Source organism: Anabrus simplex, chromosome 8 (assembly GCF_040414725.1).
Source record: "Anabrus simplex isolate iqAnaSimp1 chromosome 8, ASM4041472v1, whole genome shotgun sequence".
Taxonomy (NCBI): domain Eukaryota; kingdom Metazoa; phylum Arthropoda; class Insecta; order Orthoptera; family Tettigoniidae; genus Anabrus; species Anabrus simplex.
Genome location: NC_090272.1, coordinates 230146647 through 230165698, shown reverse-complemented (window position 1 = coordinate 230165698; position 19052 = coordinate 230146647). Strand labels below are relative to the sequence as shown.

The 19052-nt window shown below is 39.0% G+C and overlaps 1 protein-coding gene across 1 annotated transcript in view; it reads left to right on the top strand.

Annotated features, from left to right (window-relative positions):
• LOC136878736 (caspase-1-like) overlaps positions 1 to 19052 on the top strand; it is a 56397-nt gene that overhangs the window by 15830 nt on the left and 21515 nt on the right. The window contains exon 4 of the mRNA XM_067152192.2: positions 13287 to 13406. Coding sequence (XP_067008293.2) covers positions 13287 to 13406 — 120 coding nt within the window. The remainder of the gene's footprint in view (positions 1 to 13286; positions 13407 to 19052) is intronic.

The window sequence follows — 19052 nt, the reverse complement described above, 5'->3', positions numbered from 1 at the left end:
GAGAGAACGGAAAACATCCAGTCCTTCTATATTATATGAACTTGTCTTTCTAAGTAATCTGAGTAATTCTCACAGAGCCGATAAGAAATGTTGAGTATAAGCACATCATAAGCGATGCACTCAGAAAGCAGAGTGACTCTAAAAGCCCGTGGACTACCTGAGAATGGAGACTCAAGAAAGCTGGATGCAGAATGCAGAATACAGAATGAAGAAGAATGATCTTCACCACGCCGTGTAGATCTATATAAATCCTCTTCAGATTCCCACTTCCTCCCTTGGTGTCACATGACATCTCGTTCCAATGAGAGCCGATATATGTCACTACCCTGTCGATATATAGATGAAGTGTCTGTCCTTGACAGTAAAAGCCCTCCTGATAGGAGCACGTGATATGGGGTAATTTAGTGTCGCAACAACAAAATTAGGTATCTTCCTCTTGCTGTTGCATACGTTTCCAAGAACCATCCAAAATTAACCTTCCTGAACTATTGCGAGACACCAAGTAGCCTGTTAGCGCAAGACCTGTCTTGACATTACCGCGGAATATTCTAATATATTACAATTAAAAATTATATCTCGTTCTTACGTACAATAACATAAATGATGATGATGGATGTTAATAATGAATAAAATTACATATGATATATGATACATATATATACAATTAATTCGGGTGGGCAATCAAATTATGTACATGTCGTGGCGACCACGATTATTACATAGGTATATATATCACAGTGTCAGTTGTATATGTGCCTAATACCAGGGATATGGGAGTTGTGAATGCACGGATTTTGTACAGACATATAGCAGAGGATAAAGGGATCACTAGTATACTGAAACTAACTGAATTTCAAATTTATATTGCTCACTGCTTATGTCATTCTACTGCTATTTCATCTAAACATGGGAGGCCAAGCAATGAACTAGAGAGTTAGTTTCAAGCTACCCCCTGTGGGTGGGGGACGCAGATGAAGAATACACTCATGGTATCCTCTGCCTGTTGTAAGAGGTGACTAAAAGGGGCAACCAAGAGGAGATGATTTTAGCACCATGAGACTACTTGTGATTAGTACCATTACGTGAGGAACAACATGGATCTACATTACCTAGGTACCCTTATGTGAGGAACACCACGGGTCTGGGCATTGCCTGTGATTAGTACTATCATGTGTATTCCACTAAGGTGGGGAGGGGCATTCAGCTGTTCGAACCAATGTTCATGTGCCATAACGCTGCACTGGAATGTGTCGGTTCCCCTGTGTTCAGAATGAGTCTGCGCTACCTATGAGTAGTAGCGCTTTCTGAGAAACTCCATGGGTCTACATTACCTGTAATTAGTACCACTATGTGAGAAACACCATGGATTTGGCTGGCACCTATGATTAGTACCGCTATTTGAAGAAAACCATGTCTGCATTACCGGAGAGTAGTTCCTTTATGTGAAGAACACCATGGGATTTGTTACCTGTGGGCATTACCATAATGTGTCATACACTGTGGCTCTACATTGCCTATAATTACTACCACTGTGTGAGCAACACCATGAGTATACGTGGCCCATGATTAATTCGAGTAACTGAGGAACACCATGGGAATATCAGCATCGTCCCACTATGTGAGGAACACCATGGGTCTGTGTTGCTTGTGAGTAGTACCCTTATGTGCAAAACACCATGGGTTTGTGTTACCTATGAGTGGTGCCATTGTGTGTGACAATCAATCAATCAATACTGATCTGCATTTAGGGCAGTCGCCCACGTGGCAGATTCCCTATTTGTTCCTTTCCTAACCTTTTCCTAAATGATTTCAAAGAAATTGGAAATTTGTTGAACATCTCCCTTGGTAAGTTATTCCAATCCCTAACTCCCCTTCCTATAAATGAATATTTGCCCCAGTTTGTCCTCTTGAATTCCAACTTTATCTTCATATTGTGATCTTTCCTACTTTTATAAACGCCATTCAAACTTATTCGCCTACTAATGTCATTCCATGCCATTTCTCCGCTGACAGCTCGGAACATACCACTTACATGTCATAAACCTCATTTTAGGTCCGTATTGAAAACTTTTTAACAGTTCAACAATAATAAAGGTGTTTCAATTTATTCCACCTATTCAATACTTATATATATTTTTTTTTTTTACCTTATTTTGGGTTACATTATGGCTTGGATATAAGTATTGAATAGGTGGAATAAATTGAAACACCTTTATTATTGTTGAACTGTTACATACCACTTAGTCGAGCAGCTCTTCTTCTTTCTCTCAATTCTTCCCAACCCAAACATTGCAACATTTTTGTAACACTACTCTTTTGTCGGAAATCACCCACAGCAAATCGAGCTGCTTTTCTTTGGATTTTTTCCAGTTCTTGAATCAGGTAATCCTGGTGAGGGTCCCATACACTGGAACCATACTCTAGTTGGGGTCTTACCAGAGACTTATATGCACTCTCCTTTACATCCTTACTACAACCCCTAAACACCCTCATAACCATGTGCAGAGATCTGTACCCCTTATTTACAATCCCATTTATGTGATTACCCCAATGAAGATCTTTCCTTATATTAACACCTAGACACTTACAATGATCCCCAAAAGGAACTTTCACCCCATCAACACAGTAATTAAAACTGAGAGGACTTTTCCTATTTGTGAAACTCACAACATGACTTTTAACCCTGTTTATCAACATACCATTGCCTGCTGTCGATCTCACAACATTTTTGAGGTCACGTTGCAGTTGCTCACAATCTTGTAACTTATTTATCACTCTATAGAGAATAACATCATCCGCAAAAAGCCTTACCTCCGATTCCACATACCATGGGTCTATATTATCAGTGATTAGTACCACCATGCGAGACACACCATCAGTCTAGGTTAGTACCATTATACGAGGAGCACCAAGGATCTGCTTTACCAGTGATTAGTACCATTATGAGGGGCTGGTGACCTGGACCCCTTTAGATAATACATATCATCCCAGTAATTAAGACATTGTGTATTGGATCCACTGATTGTTTCCATTTCACAATCAAATTTTTCATCACCATTCGTTTGATAGGTAAAATCCTATATTACGTGTGATGTAGGTGAATGTACTTTTATTACTCACCTATGTCACACGTAATATTTCATTTTTATTTGCAACATTTTGAGCTCCATAGCCCTTGCCTAATTCAACCACACTTCATATTGTAAATTATATTGAAAATTATATATTCTTACTGCTTAGAAACATGGCTTAGGATTTAATATGGCTGATGATGCCCCCATGTAGGTTGAAACTAGTCCCACGTAATGTAAATAACATTGTAAATACAACTTAGTATTGAATAGATGGAAAACTCTCCTGTGCATTATTTATATATTGAATGCATTATTCAAACATGCCACAATTCTACTCAGCTGGTATTACCCAAATAGATTTAAAATCCTACAGAAAAAGAAAATGCTTTACTTGTACCTGCAAATGCAACACTAGTGATTTTCACAATACAGCAGTGGCAGTACGTATCGCTACGAATAATCTCGAAATTCACAAAAAAAATCATGACTACATAATTCCAACATACAAGAAAAACAGTAACTGTAAGATGTCGTGTCGGCAAGTAGATAGAGTCCCTAAACTGTATGGTTAGTGACACTGATTTGAACCGAACAGTTAGAAAATAACTATAAATCACTACCTTCGGTATTAACAGGGGGGAAAGAGTGAGGTTGTACCTGTAGTGTATGCGCTTACATAGCAGGAAAATATACTTATGAGCAGGGCTCGAATTTTGATGACATATTTTTTAACTGGTGTGCCATACACATTGCTACTTATACATCCTGATCATGGGCCCCTAATTAGAATAATGCTTGTTTATTAAGTAATCTTTTGCCATTTTTTATGTTTAGATTTGTTTCATTTGGTCATGTTGTTGAAGTTTCCCTCCTTGTTATTCTACCCACAGTATACTCGGTCTGTGAGAGATTAATTTTATGTAGTTATTGTGCAGTGAAGTTACAAGAAATAGCAATTTTACATGTAGGCCTAGTTCAAGTTTTGTTAAAAGCAACAATTTTGTATTAATATGACAACATGCAAGGAATGAAAGAAAAACCTGTACACATGGACAGCAACAAAACATGATGAAAGAGGATTCCAAGCAGCCAAGATAAAATTCCTTGGAGAAATAATTGGGAAGACACAAGAGGATAAAATCAAACACAGAAATCAGAGAGAGAATTGGATTCCCTAAAGTATAAGACAAGATAGAGACTGGTGAGCTGAAATGATAGACGACACATGATGAGAATGGAAGACGATAGAGTTCCAGGGTAAGTATTTATGGGGAAAATAATAGGAGGAAGGCAACAAGGGAGGCCCAGAAAGAGGTGGATGGATACAGTGAAGGAGAGTGTAGAGAAGAGAGGAGTAAAAGTATAAGAAATATTGGAGGAAGGAAGAGAGTGGTGGAGAGATAGAAAACTGTGGAGGTCCTTGATTCATAACCTGACCCAGAAGACTGGAAACGGGAAATGATGAACATGACTACATTGAATGAATCCGCAAAATGATATAGCATGTGGTGTATTGAAGACACCATCATAGCGGAGAAATGAAGAAGACAAAAGCGATATATTGTTAGTGGAAAGACCAACATTTTTTCTTGATTCAAAGCGGGTTTGGTGTGGGTTTTTCAAAATCCCTGCTTCCAAATGAGATGCTCCTGTGGTTCAGCCCAAAAGCTGCTATGTCCTCTATCCTGGCATATGAACGGTGGGCACATATAACCCACCTTTCTGTAGATTCAGAGAACAAATGGCCACAGAAAATTCACTCAGCAGTACTACTTTCTTCTGCTGAAGAAACTTTGTATTTGTTTTTGTTTTTTCTAGAAAATGCAAAACAATAGGCTTTCTCTTCTTAGGTGTCCTCTTCCATTGCTGAAGGTCTTGTTATGTTTTTCAAGAAGCAGCAAATTTTTCCTGTTGGAGTTATCAGGTCATTTCTGTATGGTGATTGCATTAGAATGGCAGTATCCACCACCACAATGACCTCTTGGATTGTCTTTGACTTTACCAATTGCACAACATCCTTTGGGGTAAAGTGTACAGTGACTAGTTGTTTAGTTAATCCTGCCTCATCTTTTACTCCGTACTTACAGTACTCTACTGTTACTCAGTATTGGAAGTATCTTTTAAATATGGGGTACTTAACACTGAAATAACAAATTATACTGTAAGGGGCATATTGTTGTTTGAAGTTTGATTTAAAGTTGAATGTAAATTTGAAGGTTCAGTTCAAAGAAAGTCTTTCAAGAACTATCCTGTCTTTCTGCACTGGTACTGTTAGTAACAAATCTTTCCATAGAACCACTAATTTACCGTTTATAGTCAAGTGGCCCAGCCTCTATGGCTCAGGCAGCAGTGCGCCGGCCTTTCACCACTGGGTTCCGTGGTTCATATCCCAGTCACTCCATGTGAATTTGTGCTGGACAAAGCAGAGGCAAGACAGGTTTTTCTCCAGATACTCCGGTTTTCCCCGTCACCTTTCATTCCAGAAACACTCTCCAATATCATTTTATCTGTCGGTCATTTATCATTGCTCCAAACACAGGCTTCAGCAGTCAGCACAATTCCTGTCCTTGATGCTAGATGGGGGCTTCATTAATTCCATTCCTGACCCGGTCGAATGACTGGAAACAGGCTGAGGATTTTCATTTTCATTTCTCAATCAAGTGGCCTATTTATTTTTCTTTGCATAATCTCACTAATTTCTCACCAATATCCCTGTCTCTCCTACTTCTAGACATTCTTTGACACAGCTACAAAAATCTTCCAGAACACTTGACCCATTGCCATACTTTGGCAGACACTTTTGTCCTGTTGCACAGAACATTTAGAAGTTCATTATTGCGGTTAGCTGGTCAGAGAGATTTATTTTGTTTGTTTTGCAGCCTACCTGATAGATGTCAGATGATACCTGAAGCTATTTTCTCTGTGTAAATAGTGTCTCTGAGCTGAAATATATAAAATAAAAAGCACCTCAGTTTGCTGCTAGTTGTAAACAATCACAGCGGCATCCAAGGGTGGCATGGATGATGCCATTCATACCTGGCTTGAAAATAGTGATGTTGAAAGTGGAAATGATTCTCTGGAGAGTGAAAATACTTCTTTTTCTTCTTCAACTGACTGTGATGAAAGTGATTCTGATTTCAGTTCCGAGGTGATAGTGCCAACTGGGACAAAACCAGAATGCAACAAGAGCGGGTGAGAACTCTAGTAATGATACTTGGAATTGTGATCCTGTTAACAGGAAGCTTGTTTCTGTAACATGCAAACCAGTTTCTGAAATTCACTCTATAATGAGGAGGAAGTTGGGGAATAATCCAAAAGAAATGGACGTAGTGAATGAATTTCTTACCCCACAGTTCTGGGATCATGTTACAAAGGAATCCAATGCCTGTGCCTCTACATTTCTTGCTAATTTATCTGCTTTCCTTGAAACCAGTAATTCTTACAATCAAAAACATTTGTTTTCTGTTACTATAGACAAGCTAAAAGCTCACCTTGCTCTGTGTATTCTTATGTTGCAGACAAAAAAACGCCTGCAATGCAAGATAACTGGTCAAAACATAGAGTAATAGGAACTCCCATATTTAGTGAAACTATGCCATTCAAGCGCTTTGTTTCTATAAACACATTCTTGCATTTTAGTATGGATTCCTCCAATTCAAAGCATGACAAACTAAGAAAGGTTAGACCTGTTATATATTTACTTTTGGACAGATTCAAGTTTGTGTACACTGCAGGAGAAAATATTTGTATTGATGAATCGATGATGAAATTCAAAGATAGACTGTCATTCATTCATTATAATCTATCCAAGAGAGCAATATTCGGTATCAAGGTGTACAAAGTTTGCTCTTTAGTGAACGGCGATTGCAGGAATTTCAAAATATATACTGGGAAGGATTATGAGGGAGGATCTACCTACAATGATTTATTAGTTAGTGAGAGAATTGTTATTGATATGTGTAAGGATCTTCTGGGTGTCTTGGAGAACTTTGCACATGGATAACTGGTACAGTACAAGATTCTCCTGGTACATAACACACACGCTGTTGGCACAGTTAGGGTAAACAGGAAACATATTCCTCCTGAATTCAAGGAAACACAACTGAAGAAGGGTGAACTTACTTTTGCTTCAGCAAACAAAATCCTAGCTGTAAAATGGATTGAAAAAAAAGCCTGTACACTTTTTGTCAACTCAGCATGATAGACCAGGTTTTGTTACAGTCCAATAAAAAGAGGGAAGAAGAAGCTGAAACCCAACCTGGTGGTCGATTATAATGGTGGAATGGGTGGAGTTGACTCTCACGATCAGCGACTGGCGCCTTTCACACTCATGAGGAAGTATGTGAAAGGCTATATTGAATTCCTTTCTCATTTGGCAAATTCTCAACCCAACAATGAAGAATAAACACTTCACAGCATTCCGCATCAGTGTTGCAGAACAGTACTTAGGAGGTCCTCAAATACCACAGTACCCCAGCAGAGGCCATCCCCACACTGGTACCACCCCATTGAAACTTCACGGTCAACATTCTGGGCACTTCCCATTCAAAATTGCCCCTACAGTGAAGAAATTAGTACCATCCAAGCGATGCAAGGTGTGTGACGTGCAGAGTCTAAGGACAGAAACCTCTTTTCTATGGGTCAAATGTATGGTTGCCCTCCATGTTGATACCTCTTTCTTGGTGTACCATACAAAAACTGATTTCTCCAAACCACAAAAACATGATAAAACTTGAGATAAATGTTATAGTGTGTATCTTCAAGTTTCCTGTTTGTGATTAGTCAAATTTATGTTAAAGTGACTGAAAAATAAATGGTATGTAAGGGAATATTTCCTTTTGCAAGTAATGGTAGGCCAAGGGGTTAATAGAATACATATATACCATACACAATATCAAACATCCCTATAAACAACATGAGTAACTTACAGCTCCCTTTCAGGCCCAAGATATTGGAAGAAATTACTGCTTACTGCATTTATGAGCTGCCATGCAAGGATTACTGGGATTACAGCGTTGCCAACATTCCTTGCACTAATTAAATTTTGAGCAGCTGCACAATCTTACTGTGAAAACAATGGTTTTGACTAAATCTTCATGCTAGATGCCTGTAAGAACAATATTTTTTGTAGACTTAATAAGAAAATTTACCGAATTCTCAAAGCCCCTTCAAGTACAAGTCACTAAACAGTAGAGTACCCTTTTAGCTTTAATGTAGAGCCAATTCGGTAAACAATTGTATGCCAAGAGAACATTTAATGGGTATTCCTAGCAGCTTGTGGTAAAAGTCTGTTCCTTCTATGCAAGAAAGGCAAAAACTACTGTGACAATCTGTGAGAGTACATAATTGTATAAGAAAGTATGCATTCTTGTATACAGGGTTATTCAGCTAAGTTGCCCACCTCAAATGACTCATGAACTGTTTCAAGATATTGACATTCTGTTTTCACTTTGAGTAATGGCACCAAGGGGCCAATAATTGGACTTACAGTACTTTTCCATGACATCATCATCATCCGAGTTGATGGGTACTAGCTCTTTCTTAAATGGAACTATACTGAACTGTTCACCATATGATCTCCGACTCGTTGGCTGAATGGTCAGCATACTGTCCTTCGGTTCAGAGGGTCCCGGGTTCGATTCCTGGCCGGATCAGGGATTTTAACCTTCATTGGTTAATTCCAATGGCCTGGGGGCTGGGTGTTTGTGCTGTCCCCAACATCCCTGCAACTCACACACCACACATAACACTATCCTCCACCACAATAACATGCAGTTACCTACACATGGCAGATGCCGCCCACCCTCATCGGAGGGTCTGTCTTACAAGGGCTGCCCTCGGCTAGAAATACCCTCGCAAAATTATTTATTATTTACCATATGGTCTAAAACAGCTGGCCCTCTGTACAATAGAAGAAATCCATCTACTCAATGGCTAAAAATATACACAGATGGCTCACAGGACAAGGAAAACAGAACTGAGGCAGGAATACATTCATCTCTCTTCTCACTCCACCTTCCAGCAGGCCAAAACAAAACAATTTTTGATGCAGAGATAAAAGAAATTTCCCTTGCACTACAACATTTATTAGGTAGAAACAATGATTACCAAAAATTTGATTTAAAAAATCAGATTCAAAAGCAGCCCTCCAAGCCGTCTCATCAAATAACAAATCTCAAAATAAAGAACTGAAAGAAATTCTATGTATGATAAAAACCCTCCAAAGACTCCATAAACAGATCTCATTTCAGTGGATTCCTTCTCATGTTGGAATAACAAGTAATGAAGAGGCAGACAGATTAGCCAAAATAGGTACCACACTACAACAGCCTGCTAGTCAGACTGATTTTATGTCAGCAAAAAGGATTCTGAAAAATATTATTAAAAACAGGCATGAAGAAATGGCAAAGAAAACATCAGGAACCAAATTATGGAAGAACATTGCTGCTAAATGGGATCAGTATAAAGGAAAACCAAGAAGAGAAGCTGTAGCCTTCTTCAGACTTAACACTGGCCATGGCTGTCTTGCAGCTCATCTGAAATGGATCAGCATCCTGAGATCCGAACAATGCACACTTTGCCATGACCCTGGAAGCAAAATGGATAAGGAACACCTGCTACATTGCTACAAACTTGATGTGACAGCCAGAACCTCAGGAAATCTCACTCAACAATACTGGAACGCAAGAAAGCTGATAGTTTGGAATCTGGGCTAGCCATAAGATACAACATAATAACAACAACAAACAATACTCTACCATTTTTTACATATATTTTTAAACCTAGAAACATGACAAATTCATGAAAAGCTGACAAGTACTTCTCGAGAAAATATACTTGAGAACTTGTTCTTTGTTCCTGGGTATGTGTGCATAGTTTGACATTGTGAAGGGAACTATTTGCTCAGCACAAACCTTAGTGACAAACAGCTCGTCAGTAATGACTTTGACTCGAGTTCTTTTGGTTTTGCAAGGTCCCTTCTCTCAAATAATTCAATTGTACCATATCAAGTCTATTCATTTTGTGTACATGGTACCTATTTAAACACAGCTGTGGCATATTTGACACAACTCTCATCGATACATGTTATTCTGCACAGCAGACTTTTACCAACTACGCACACAAGACAGTTATCTTACCTTCAAACACCAGTGAAACAGCTCAGCTCCAATTTTAATATTTTAATTATATATGTGCAGGGGTTACTTATTAGGACTGATCATTTTAGATCAGTGTAAATGGCAATGCCACACTTGACAAAATTCAGCTAGTTGCTTTTCAATTCACTATAGTTTCATAGACTGAGAGAATTTTTTTTTTTTGCTTAATATGCAAAATAATATGTACATAATATTTTTCAAAGTGTTAATTTGATTGTATTTGGTTGGACATTTGCACTATATTAGTGATGTAAGGAAGGCACTGGCACTGTGCTTTGACACCAGTGCCAGAGACGGCACAGTAGGCACGGTGTCACGATTTAAAATGAACCAGTGCCAGTGGCACTGCCATAAAAATAAACATTTACAAGAATAAAAAGGTGTGTGATGTGAATATTGACTTTATTTATACTGTTAGTAAGGACAGAAACACACATAAATCAAGTCTGTTTTTCCATGAGTACTTCGAAGAGTATGGCAGATTGGCGGGCACTGGTGGTTGGCACTGTTGCCGAACGAAGCACTATTGTGTGTGGCCATGTGACTGCCTCGTGCCAACGGCACGGTATGTACAGGCCAGTGCTTCTCAGATCCGTGGCGGTGTCAGTGGCAGTGCACCAGGACAGATCGCTTCTACAGTACCTACTGGTCACTCCGTCCTACCAAGTGCTGCCGGACCGTGCCACGCTGTGCTTTATTCTCTTTCGTTATATTATCGATTGTCTTGAATTCCGTGTTAATGGCAGATAGACGAATATCTAGCCCTTTGTGGAGCTGTTTCACTCCAGATGATAAAAACCAGTACATAGCAGTGTAAGATATTTGTAAATCTTGTATACCGTTCAAAACGACGATAACATGTTTAAAACGGCATATGCTTTGTCGTACCTGGAAGACCCCTTAATAAGTAGGCAGATTCGTTAAAATGGTGGTTGGGAAGAAAGCTTCAGTATCCCAATCTTTACTATTTACCTGTCCGGAAGTTGTGTGTTGTAGCAACATCCGCACCTGCCGAAGGTGTGTTTTCGAAAGCTGGTCAAATTTTCACCAACAGACTGTCAGTGAATAAAGTGAAAAAAATACTGTTCTTGAATGGGAATGGAAAACTTATTTGAGGGTTATTTTGTAGTATTTTGCATGTAAATATTAATATAAATTATGGTATATCTATGTGTAGTTGTCAATACATGAAGCATAAACGTTTTTATACGAGTCCAATGAATAAGTAGTCACCGTGGCACTGCAGTGCCACGGCACCGGTGTTTTGGCACGGTGACGTGCTTGGCACTGACACTGTGCACACCAGTGTCAGCAGAGGCACTGGAATTTGCATCACTACACTATATACATTCAGTTTTAGTCTATGGCTGAAGATGACCCATAATGAGGTTGAAACTGATACCAATGTATAAGTATTGAATAGGTGGACCTTAATTTTAGTTACTTATTAATGGAAAAAAGTCCTGCAAATCCAATTATGAGTCCCTTTGTACCATTACTGAAAGTGAAAACAGATTGTCTATATCTTGAATGGTTCAAGATTTGAGGCGGACCCTGTTTACATTTGGTTGCAGGGAGATCATAGGAGGGATAGCAACTGTTGATATTGTAATCATAGCCACAGAACATTCCTCATCAATTGTTGAGAATGACTAAATCACTATGGTATCCACCTCCCAAGAGAGTACTATCCTGTCGCTACATTGCTGTAATGTATGTTTTAGCTACGAGGCATGTTTTTTAAGTAAGGGCCATTTGAAAATAACTACACAACGAAAGACAATTTTCAAACACCACATTTTTTTGCAGATTCTACATACTTTATTCTATTTTTCAACATAGCCATCAAGTTTGTTTAAACACTTATCATACCTTATAACTAAGTTTCGAATACCCTCTTCATAGACACTTGCTGCCTGGTCCCATAACCAAGAGTTCTTGATCTTGATCTTGATCTTGATCTTGATCTTGATCTTGATCTTGATCTTGATCTTGATCACGCTCTCGGACAGAGTCTGTCTGGCCTTCACCTTTTCAGAGCAGGCGGCAAGTTTCTATGAAGAGGGTATTCAAAACTTAGTTGTAAGATATGATAAGTATTTAAACAAACTTGGCGACTATATTGAAAAATGGAGTAAAGTATGTAGAATCTGAAAATAAATGTGGTGTTTGAAAAATATCTTTTGTTGTGTCATTATTCTCAAACGGTCCTTACTTAAAAAACATGCCCCATGTTTGCATGCATTAAGACCATTGCCATCTTGTTTCTGTGAACTCCCTGAACTATTGAATAAGAATAGAAGTTTAAGACTGTTGAGAGTAAGGTGCTGGCCTACCAAACACTTAACTGATTAGTCTCAGCCAGGGTTTCCCTTTCAAAAAAAAAAAAAAAAAAAAAAGTACTCTTAGTCTGAATGTATAAACTGCATATTAAAATTGCAGTGAACAGATAAGCAAACATATGGTGGTGTATCTTATTTCTCATTTCAGGAACCATGAACTTAAATAACCCACAGGTTTAAAATGGTTTAGGAGGAGGCCGTTAAACTTCATAACATTTGTAGCTGTTCTTAAACGCATGAGTTGGAGTCATGAACAAGTTCATTTGTGATAAACCTCATACTCAATAGTTGGTCAAAATTGAAATTTTGCCTATAGTGTTAATGAGATGTAGCATAGGTGATTGTATGTTATTCTCAAAAATCTCCTAGGACTTGAATCTCAAGAAGTTTAAAACATTTGTTGCATATTTTTTATTTCTGATTCCCTATAAGTCAGTTTAGTCATTATCCAAAATTCTAACCCATGATTCCCTTTATTCCTTGCTCCTTTTTCACTGTCATTTCATGTGTTTTTCCAGGCATTTGTAGAACTTCACAGTATCAATATGATTCTCTTTATCCTTGTTCCTTTTTCAAGAGTCATGCCTTTGAACATTAACTGTGCTTCTGTTTCCAAGGCTTCACTGATTTTTGTGTTCCTCTTAGCAAACATATCAACCTGCTTGCATAACTTAGGAATGGTTAAAAATGTTATATCTTTGTTAAAACAGGTTTTGACACTGCAGAGAACCCATCGAGGAAGAGGAGCCAAAGTGAGATGAATTCGTGTTCAGAGCCCTACAAGATCCCTGCATATGCTGACTTTATCTTTGCGTTCTGCTCCGTTGAAGGTTAGTAGACCGTGGTTCACACTACACAAACGTACAAAAGGATATAGCTCAATTTATGAGCTTTTAAAAACTAGGAACAGAGGAGAATGGTATGACTTGTATGATAATAGAACTGTTATTACCCCGTTGGGATCCTTTTACATTAGTCCAGGGTTCCTGTATTCATCTTTATCTTATATTTCTTCCTGTTTTCTATATTTATCCAGTTTCTTGTTGACCTAAACTTCCATGTCAAGCCTGTCTTCTCTTCCTCTTGCACCCTACACTGACCCTTCAATCAGTCATCATAGATCTGCATTTAGGGCCAACGTCCACGTAGCAGATTCCCTACCACTTGTTTACCTAATCTTTTCTGAACTGATTTATAAGAACTTAGAAATGTATTCCATTTTGCCCTTGATAAATTAAATCCATTCTCTAATTCTTAATGAATATTTGCCTCAATTTATCCTCTTGAATTACAACTTGATCTTCATTTTATGGTCTTTTGAATATTTAAATGCTACTTTCAAGGTTCTGCATCTACTAATATTATTCCATGCCATCTCTCCACTGACAGTTCTAAATATACTACTTAATTGACCAGCTTGTCTCCTTAGTCCCAAGTCTTCCCAGCTCGAAGTTTGCAACATTTCATAACACTGCTCCTTTGTCATAAATCATCCATGAACCTACTACGCTGGCGTAGCAGGGGGAGAGGTGATACTCCCACGTGGTGCGTCCCAGGTGGCGGATAGGGGGGGTCCTAACTGGCTTGCCGGCGGACTTGAGCAAAATAAAATAGCTCTCGTGGACCAAACACGCAACCCCCTGTGGGTGCGGGATATAGGCGAAGAATACACCCACGGTATCCCCTGCCTGTCGTAAGGGATGATTGAATTAGAACCATGAGACTACTTGTAATTAGTACCATCACACAGAGAACACCTTGGGTCGCCTTTACGTGCGAGTAGTACCACTACTCTATGTTAGGTTCACAATAGGTTTGTGATTAGTAGCAACAGAGTGTGAATCAGGATGGGATTTACAGTACCTGTGATTAGTACCACTACATGTGGAACACCACGGGCTTACGTTGCCAGCAATTAGTACTGTTATGTGAGAAACACCACGGGTCTGGGTGTTGTCTATGATTAGTACCCACTATGTGAGGATCATTACAGGATCGTAAGAGTCCCTGTGATTAGTACACCTACGTGAGGAACACCATAGGTTTGCATTGCCTGTAAATGGCTTCCCAATGTAAGAAACACCATTGGTCTGTGTTACGTGAGCGCATTACATTACCTGTGAGTAGTACCATACTGTGTGGAATACCGCGAGTCTACACTACTTTTGATTAGTACCGCAACATGACAAATACTATGGTTCTACTTTACTAGCGATAAGTACCATTATGAGGGGCCGATGTCCTAGATTTTGGACCCCTTTAGATAACAAGCATCATCGATTCAGGATTGTGCTTTAGAAGCAGTCCCTTGGTCAGTAATACTATTGTTTTATGCTAGTTTCTAGGAAGGTGGGGCATTGCAGGTCAGATCCACTGATTGTTTTAAATTCATATTCATCCATTCATTCTTCATCATCACGTTTTGAATTCTGGTCAGTGGATGATTTTGGACTTCTAAATTGTCATTACATTTTCTCATTTCATACCATTAGGGGCTGATGACCTAGATGTTAGACCCCTTTAAACAATAAGCATCATTATCATCATCAACAACCTCGTTATTATGATTACCCCATTGAAGATCTTACTTCATATTATAACCAAAGTAGTTACAGTGATCACCGAGAGGTACATTCACCCCATCAGCACAGTAATTAAAACTGAGAAGACTTCTCCTCTTGGTGAAACATGCAACCTGACTTTTCATCCCGTTTACAATCATACCACTGTCTGATTCCATCTCCCAACATTGTCGAGGTCTCTTTGCAGTCTGCCACAATACAACTGCTCATTATACAATATAACATCATCTGCAAAAAGCCTTGTCTGTGATTCCAGTTATTTACTCATATCTTTTATATACATCAGAAAACATAAATGTCCAATAACACTGCTGTGTGAGACCCGTTTCTTAATCGTTACATAACCAAATAATGCTTTACCAATTCTAATTCTTTAAGTTCTATTTTCTAGAAATTTAGCCGCTCATTAAACCATTCTTTTGCAGTAGTATAATTGGAGAGTTCTGCGGCCTCCTCCCGCGGGAAATTTGAATTCTGGCGGGAAATTTGAATTTTGGCGGGAAATTTGAATTTTGGCGCGAGATTTGAATTTGTAAACAAAGCCACGTGCTTTTTGACAGCTGTCATCGACAACAACGCATCGCTAACCTCACTGCTGCCATCTTGACAGGCCTAAACCTCAGTAGTGCCAACTTAACCTAACTAGCGGGAGGTAAACAAAGCCACATGTTTTTTGACAGCCACGTGCTTTTTGACAGACAACAACGCATCGCTAAACTCAGTACTGCCATCTTGACGAGCCTAAACCTCAGTAGTACCAACTTAACCTAACTAGCGCGAGGTAAACAAAGCCACGTGTTTTTTGACAGCCACGTGCTTTTTGACAGACAACAACGCATCGCTAACCTCAGTACTGCCATCTTGACGGGCCTAAACCTCAGTAGTACCAACTTAACCTTACTAGTGCGAGATAAACAAATCCACGTGCTTTTCTGACAACTGTCATCCGCCATCTTTAATCCATAGAGCACAGTGCTGCCCTCTTTGTGGTAGCGGATAATTTGAAAAATGCTTTTTGACAGCAACCATCTTTGAGCACCGTGCTGCCCTCTTTAGCTACTTACCTTTGAAATGTGGTGGCGGTAAATTCCACGTGCTTTACAAACCTATATGCTTTTCTGACAGCTGTCATCCGCCATCTTTAATCCAGAGAGAATAGTGCTGCAATCTTTAGTTTGAAATGTGGTGGCGGCAAATTCCACGTGCTCTTGTTTGGAAACAAATCAACATGCTTTTTTGACAGCTGTCATCCGCCATCTTTAATCACCGTGCTGCCCTCTTTAGCTACTTACCTTTGAAATGTGGTGGCGGTAAATTCCACGTGCTTTACAAACTTATATGCTTTTCTGACAGCTGTCATCCGCCATCTTTAATCCAGAGAGAACAGTGCTGCAATCTTTAGTTGAAATGTGGTGGCGGCAAATTCCACGTGCTCTTGTTTAGAAACAAAGCCATGTGCTTTTTTGACAGCTGTCATCCGCCATCTTTAATCAACAGAGCACCATGCTGCTATCATGCGGGCAATTTCGTCAGCTGTCATCCGCCATCTTTAATCCACAGAACACCGTGCTGCCCTCTTTATGGCTACTACCTTAAGCACGTAGTAGCGGGCAATTTGAAAAGTTCTGTTAGCTATCATCCGCCATCTTTAATCAAGAGAGCACCGTGCTGCCCTCTTTAGCATCTTTAATCCAGAGAGAACAGTGCTGCAATCTTTAGTTTGAAATGTGGTGGCAGCAAATTCCACGTGCTCTTGTTTGGAAACAAAGCCATGTGCTTTTTTGACAGCTGTCATCCGCCATCTTTAATCAACAGAGCACCATGCTGCTATCATGCGGGCAATTTCGTCAGCTGTCATCCGCCATCTTTAATCCACAGAACACCGTGCTGCCCTCTTTATGGCTACTACCTTAAGCACGTAGTAGCGGGCAATTTGAAAAGTTCTGTTAGCTATCATCCGCCATCTTTAATCAAGAGAGCACCGTGCTGCCCTCTTTAGCTAGATACCTTTGAAATGTGGTGGCGGCAAATTGAAAAATTTCACGCGCTCTTGTTTAGAAACAAACTCACGTGCTTTTTTGACAGCCATCATCCGCCATCTTTAAGCAACAGAGTACAGTGCTGCCCTCTTTGTTGTGGCGGTAAATTCCACGTGCTCTTGTTTGGAAACAAAGCCATGTGCTTTTTTTGACAGGTGTCATCTGCCATCTTTAACCAACAGAGCACTATGCTGCTATCATGCGGGCAATTTCGTTAGCTGTCATCCGCCATCTTTTAATAAACAGAGCACCGTGCTGCCCTATGCGGGGCAATTTCGTCAGCTGTCATCCGCTCGCATACCCGCAGTGACGTATGTTTGGACTTGAACGCACACATACTACTGTTCAAAACTTAACTTGAACTGCATACTAGTGTTCGATGTTGCAGAACACAGCATTGCGAGACTAGAATCAAGCACTGTTTAGAAAAACAAAAAATTCTCTTCTCAACATACTTACTGAGCTGCTCTTCCTGCTCAGTGAAGGTACATCTCTATCGAACGTGCATTGCAAAAGCAAGATTGTAAAACATAACAAGACTAGAATCGAACACTGCACTTGATGTTAACTTCAACATGTGATTAGAAAATTAAATCAGGTTCAAACATAGCAAGACTAGAATCGAACTCTTCCTACTCTTTCAAGGTACACCTCTATCGAACATGCATTGCAAAAAAACAAGATTGTAAAACATAACAAGACTAGAATCAAACACTGCACTCGATGTTGTTAACTTCAACATGTGATTAGAACATGAAATGAGATTAAAACATAGCAAGACTAGAATCGAACACTGCACTCGATGTTGTTAACCTTAACATGTAATCAGAACATTAATTGATGTGCTCAAAACACTAGATAAGTGATCAAGACTAGAATCGAACACTGCACTCGATGTCGTTAACCTTAACATGTGATCAGAACATTAATTGATGTGTATAACTTCCTTTACCTTTACTTACTCTGCCAAGGTACATCTTTATCGAACATGCATCGCAAAGCGAGAGTGTGCAACTTTAGACTTGAATACATACTACCGTTCAAAAAACATATATACACATACTATAGTGCGATGTTGTAGTACACTATATTACAAGACTAGAATCAAGCACTGTTTAGGAAAAAATCTCTTCTCAACATACTTACTGTGCTAGACGATAACATACTTACGAATTTAATCAACATCTTCTTTCTTGCTCTTATTCTTCTTCGAGAGGAAGGAGTAGGAGGAGAAGGTAATACCTAATCTAAAATAAAAGAATATGCCAATTCTACAGTATTTATTTACATCTTGTATGTACTAGTTTTATCATGAATGATTTTACTTGTAGTGATGTTTGCATACTTTTGCTTTCTCGATGTAATTCTTGTATGTACATGCTTTTACGCATCAGTAAAACTAATAACACAAGATTTGTTCTCTATGCCGCGATATATAATGAAAATAGAACGTTGATTTAGTTCTTCTATTTCTAAATCAGTTAGCACGCTAAATCTATTAGGTAAAAAAACTTGAAAGTCTTTGCAGACACATAAAATCCTTTCTCCAAATTTCGTTTTTAATCTTCGTAGTAAAATTACTTTAAATTGCTCATTTAGCGGTAGACTTGTTAACGGCTTGGTAGTTGGAGTTGAAATATGACCTAGCTGGTTAATCTTCTCCATGGTTTTTCTAAAAAGAACAAATATATAAATGTAGCGTTAGCACTTGCATCTCACATAGTAATAATAGGATATAAAAGGGTAAGTGTGCTAGCCTAAAGTTACGATGTTCGGAAGAAACCAAGTTTCAACCTATAGAGGTCAGACATGGCTGTGAGTTTGAAATTATAAGATTAAACTCTTCTACAGCATG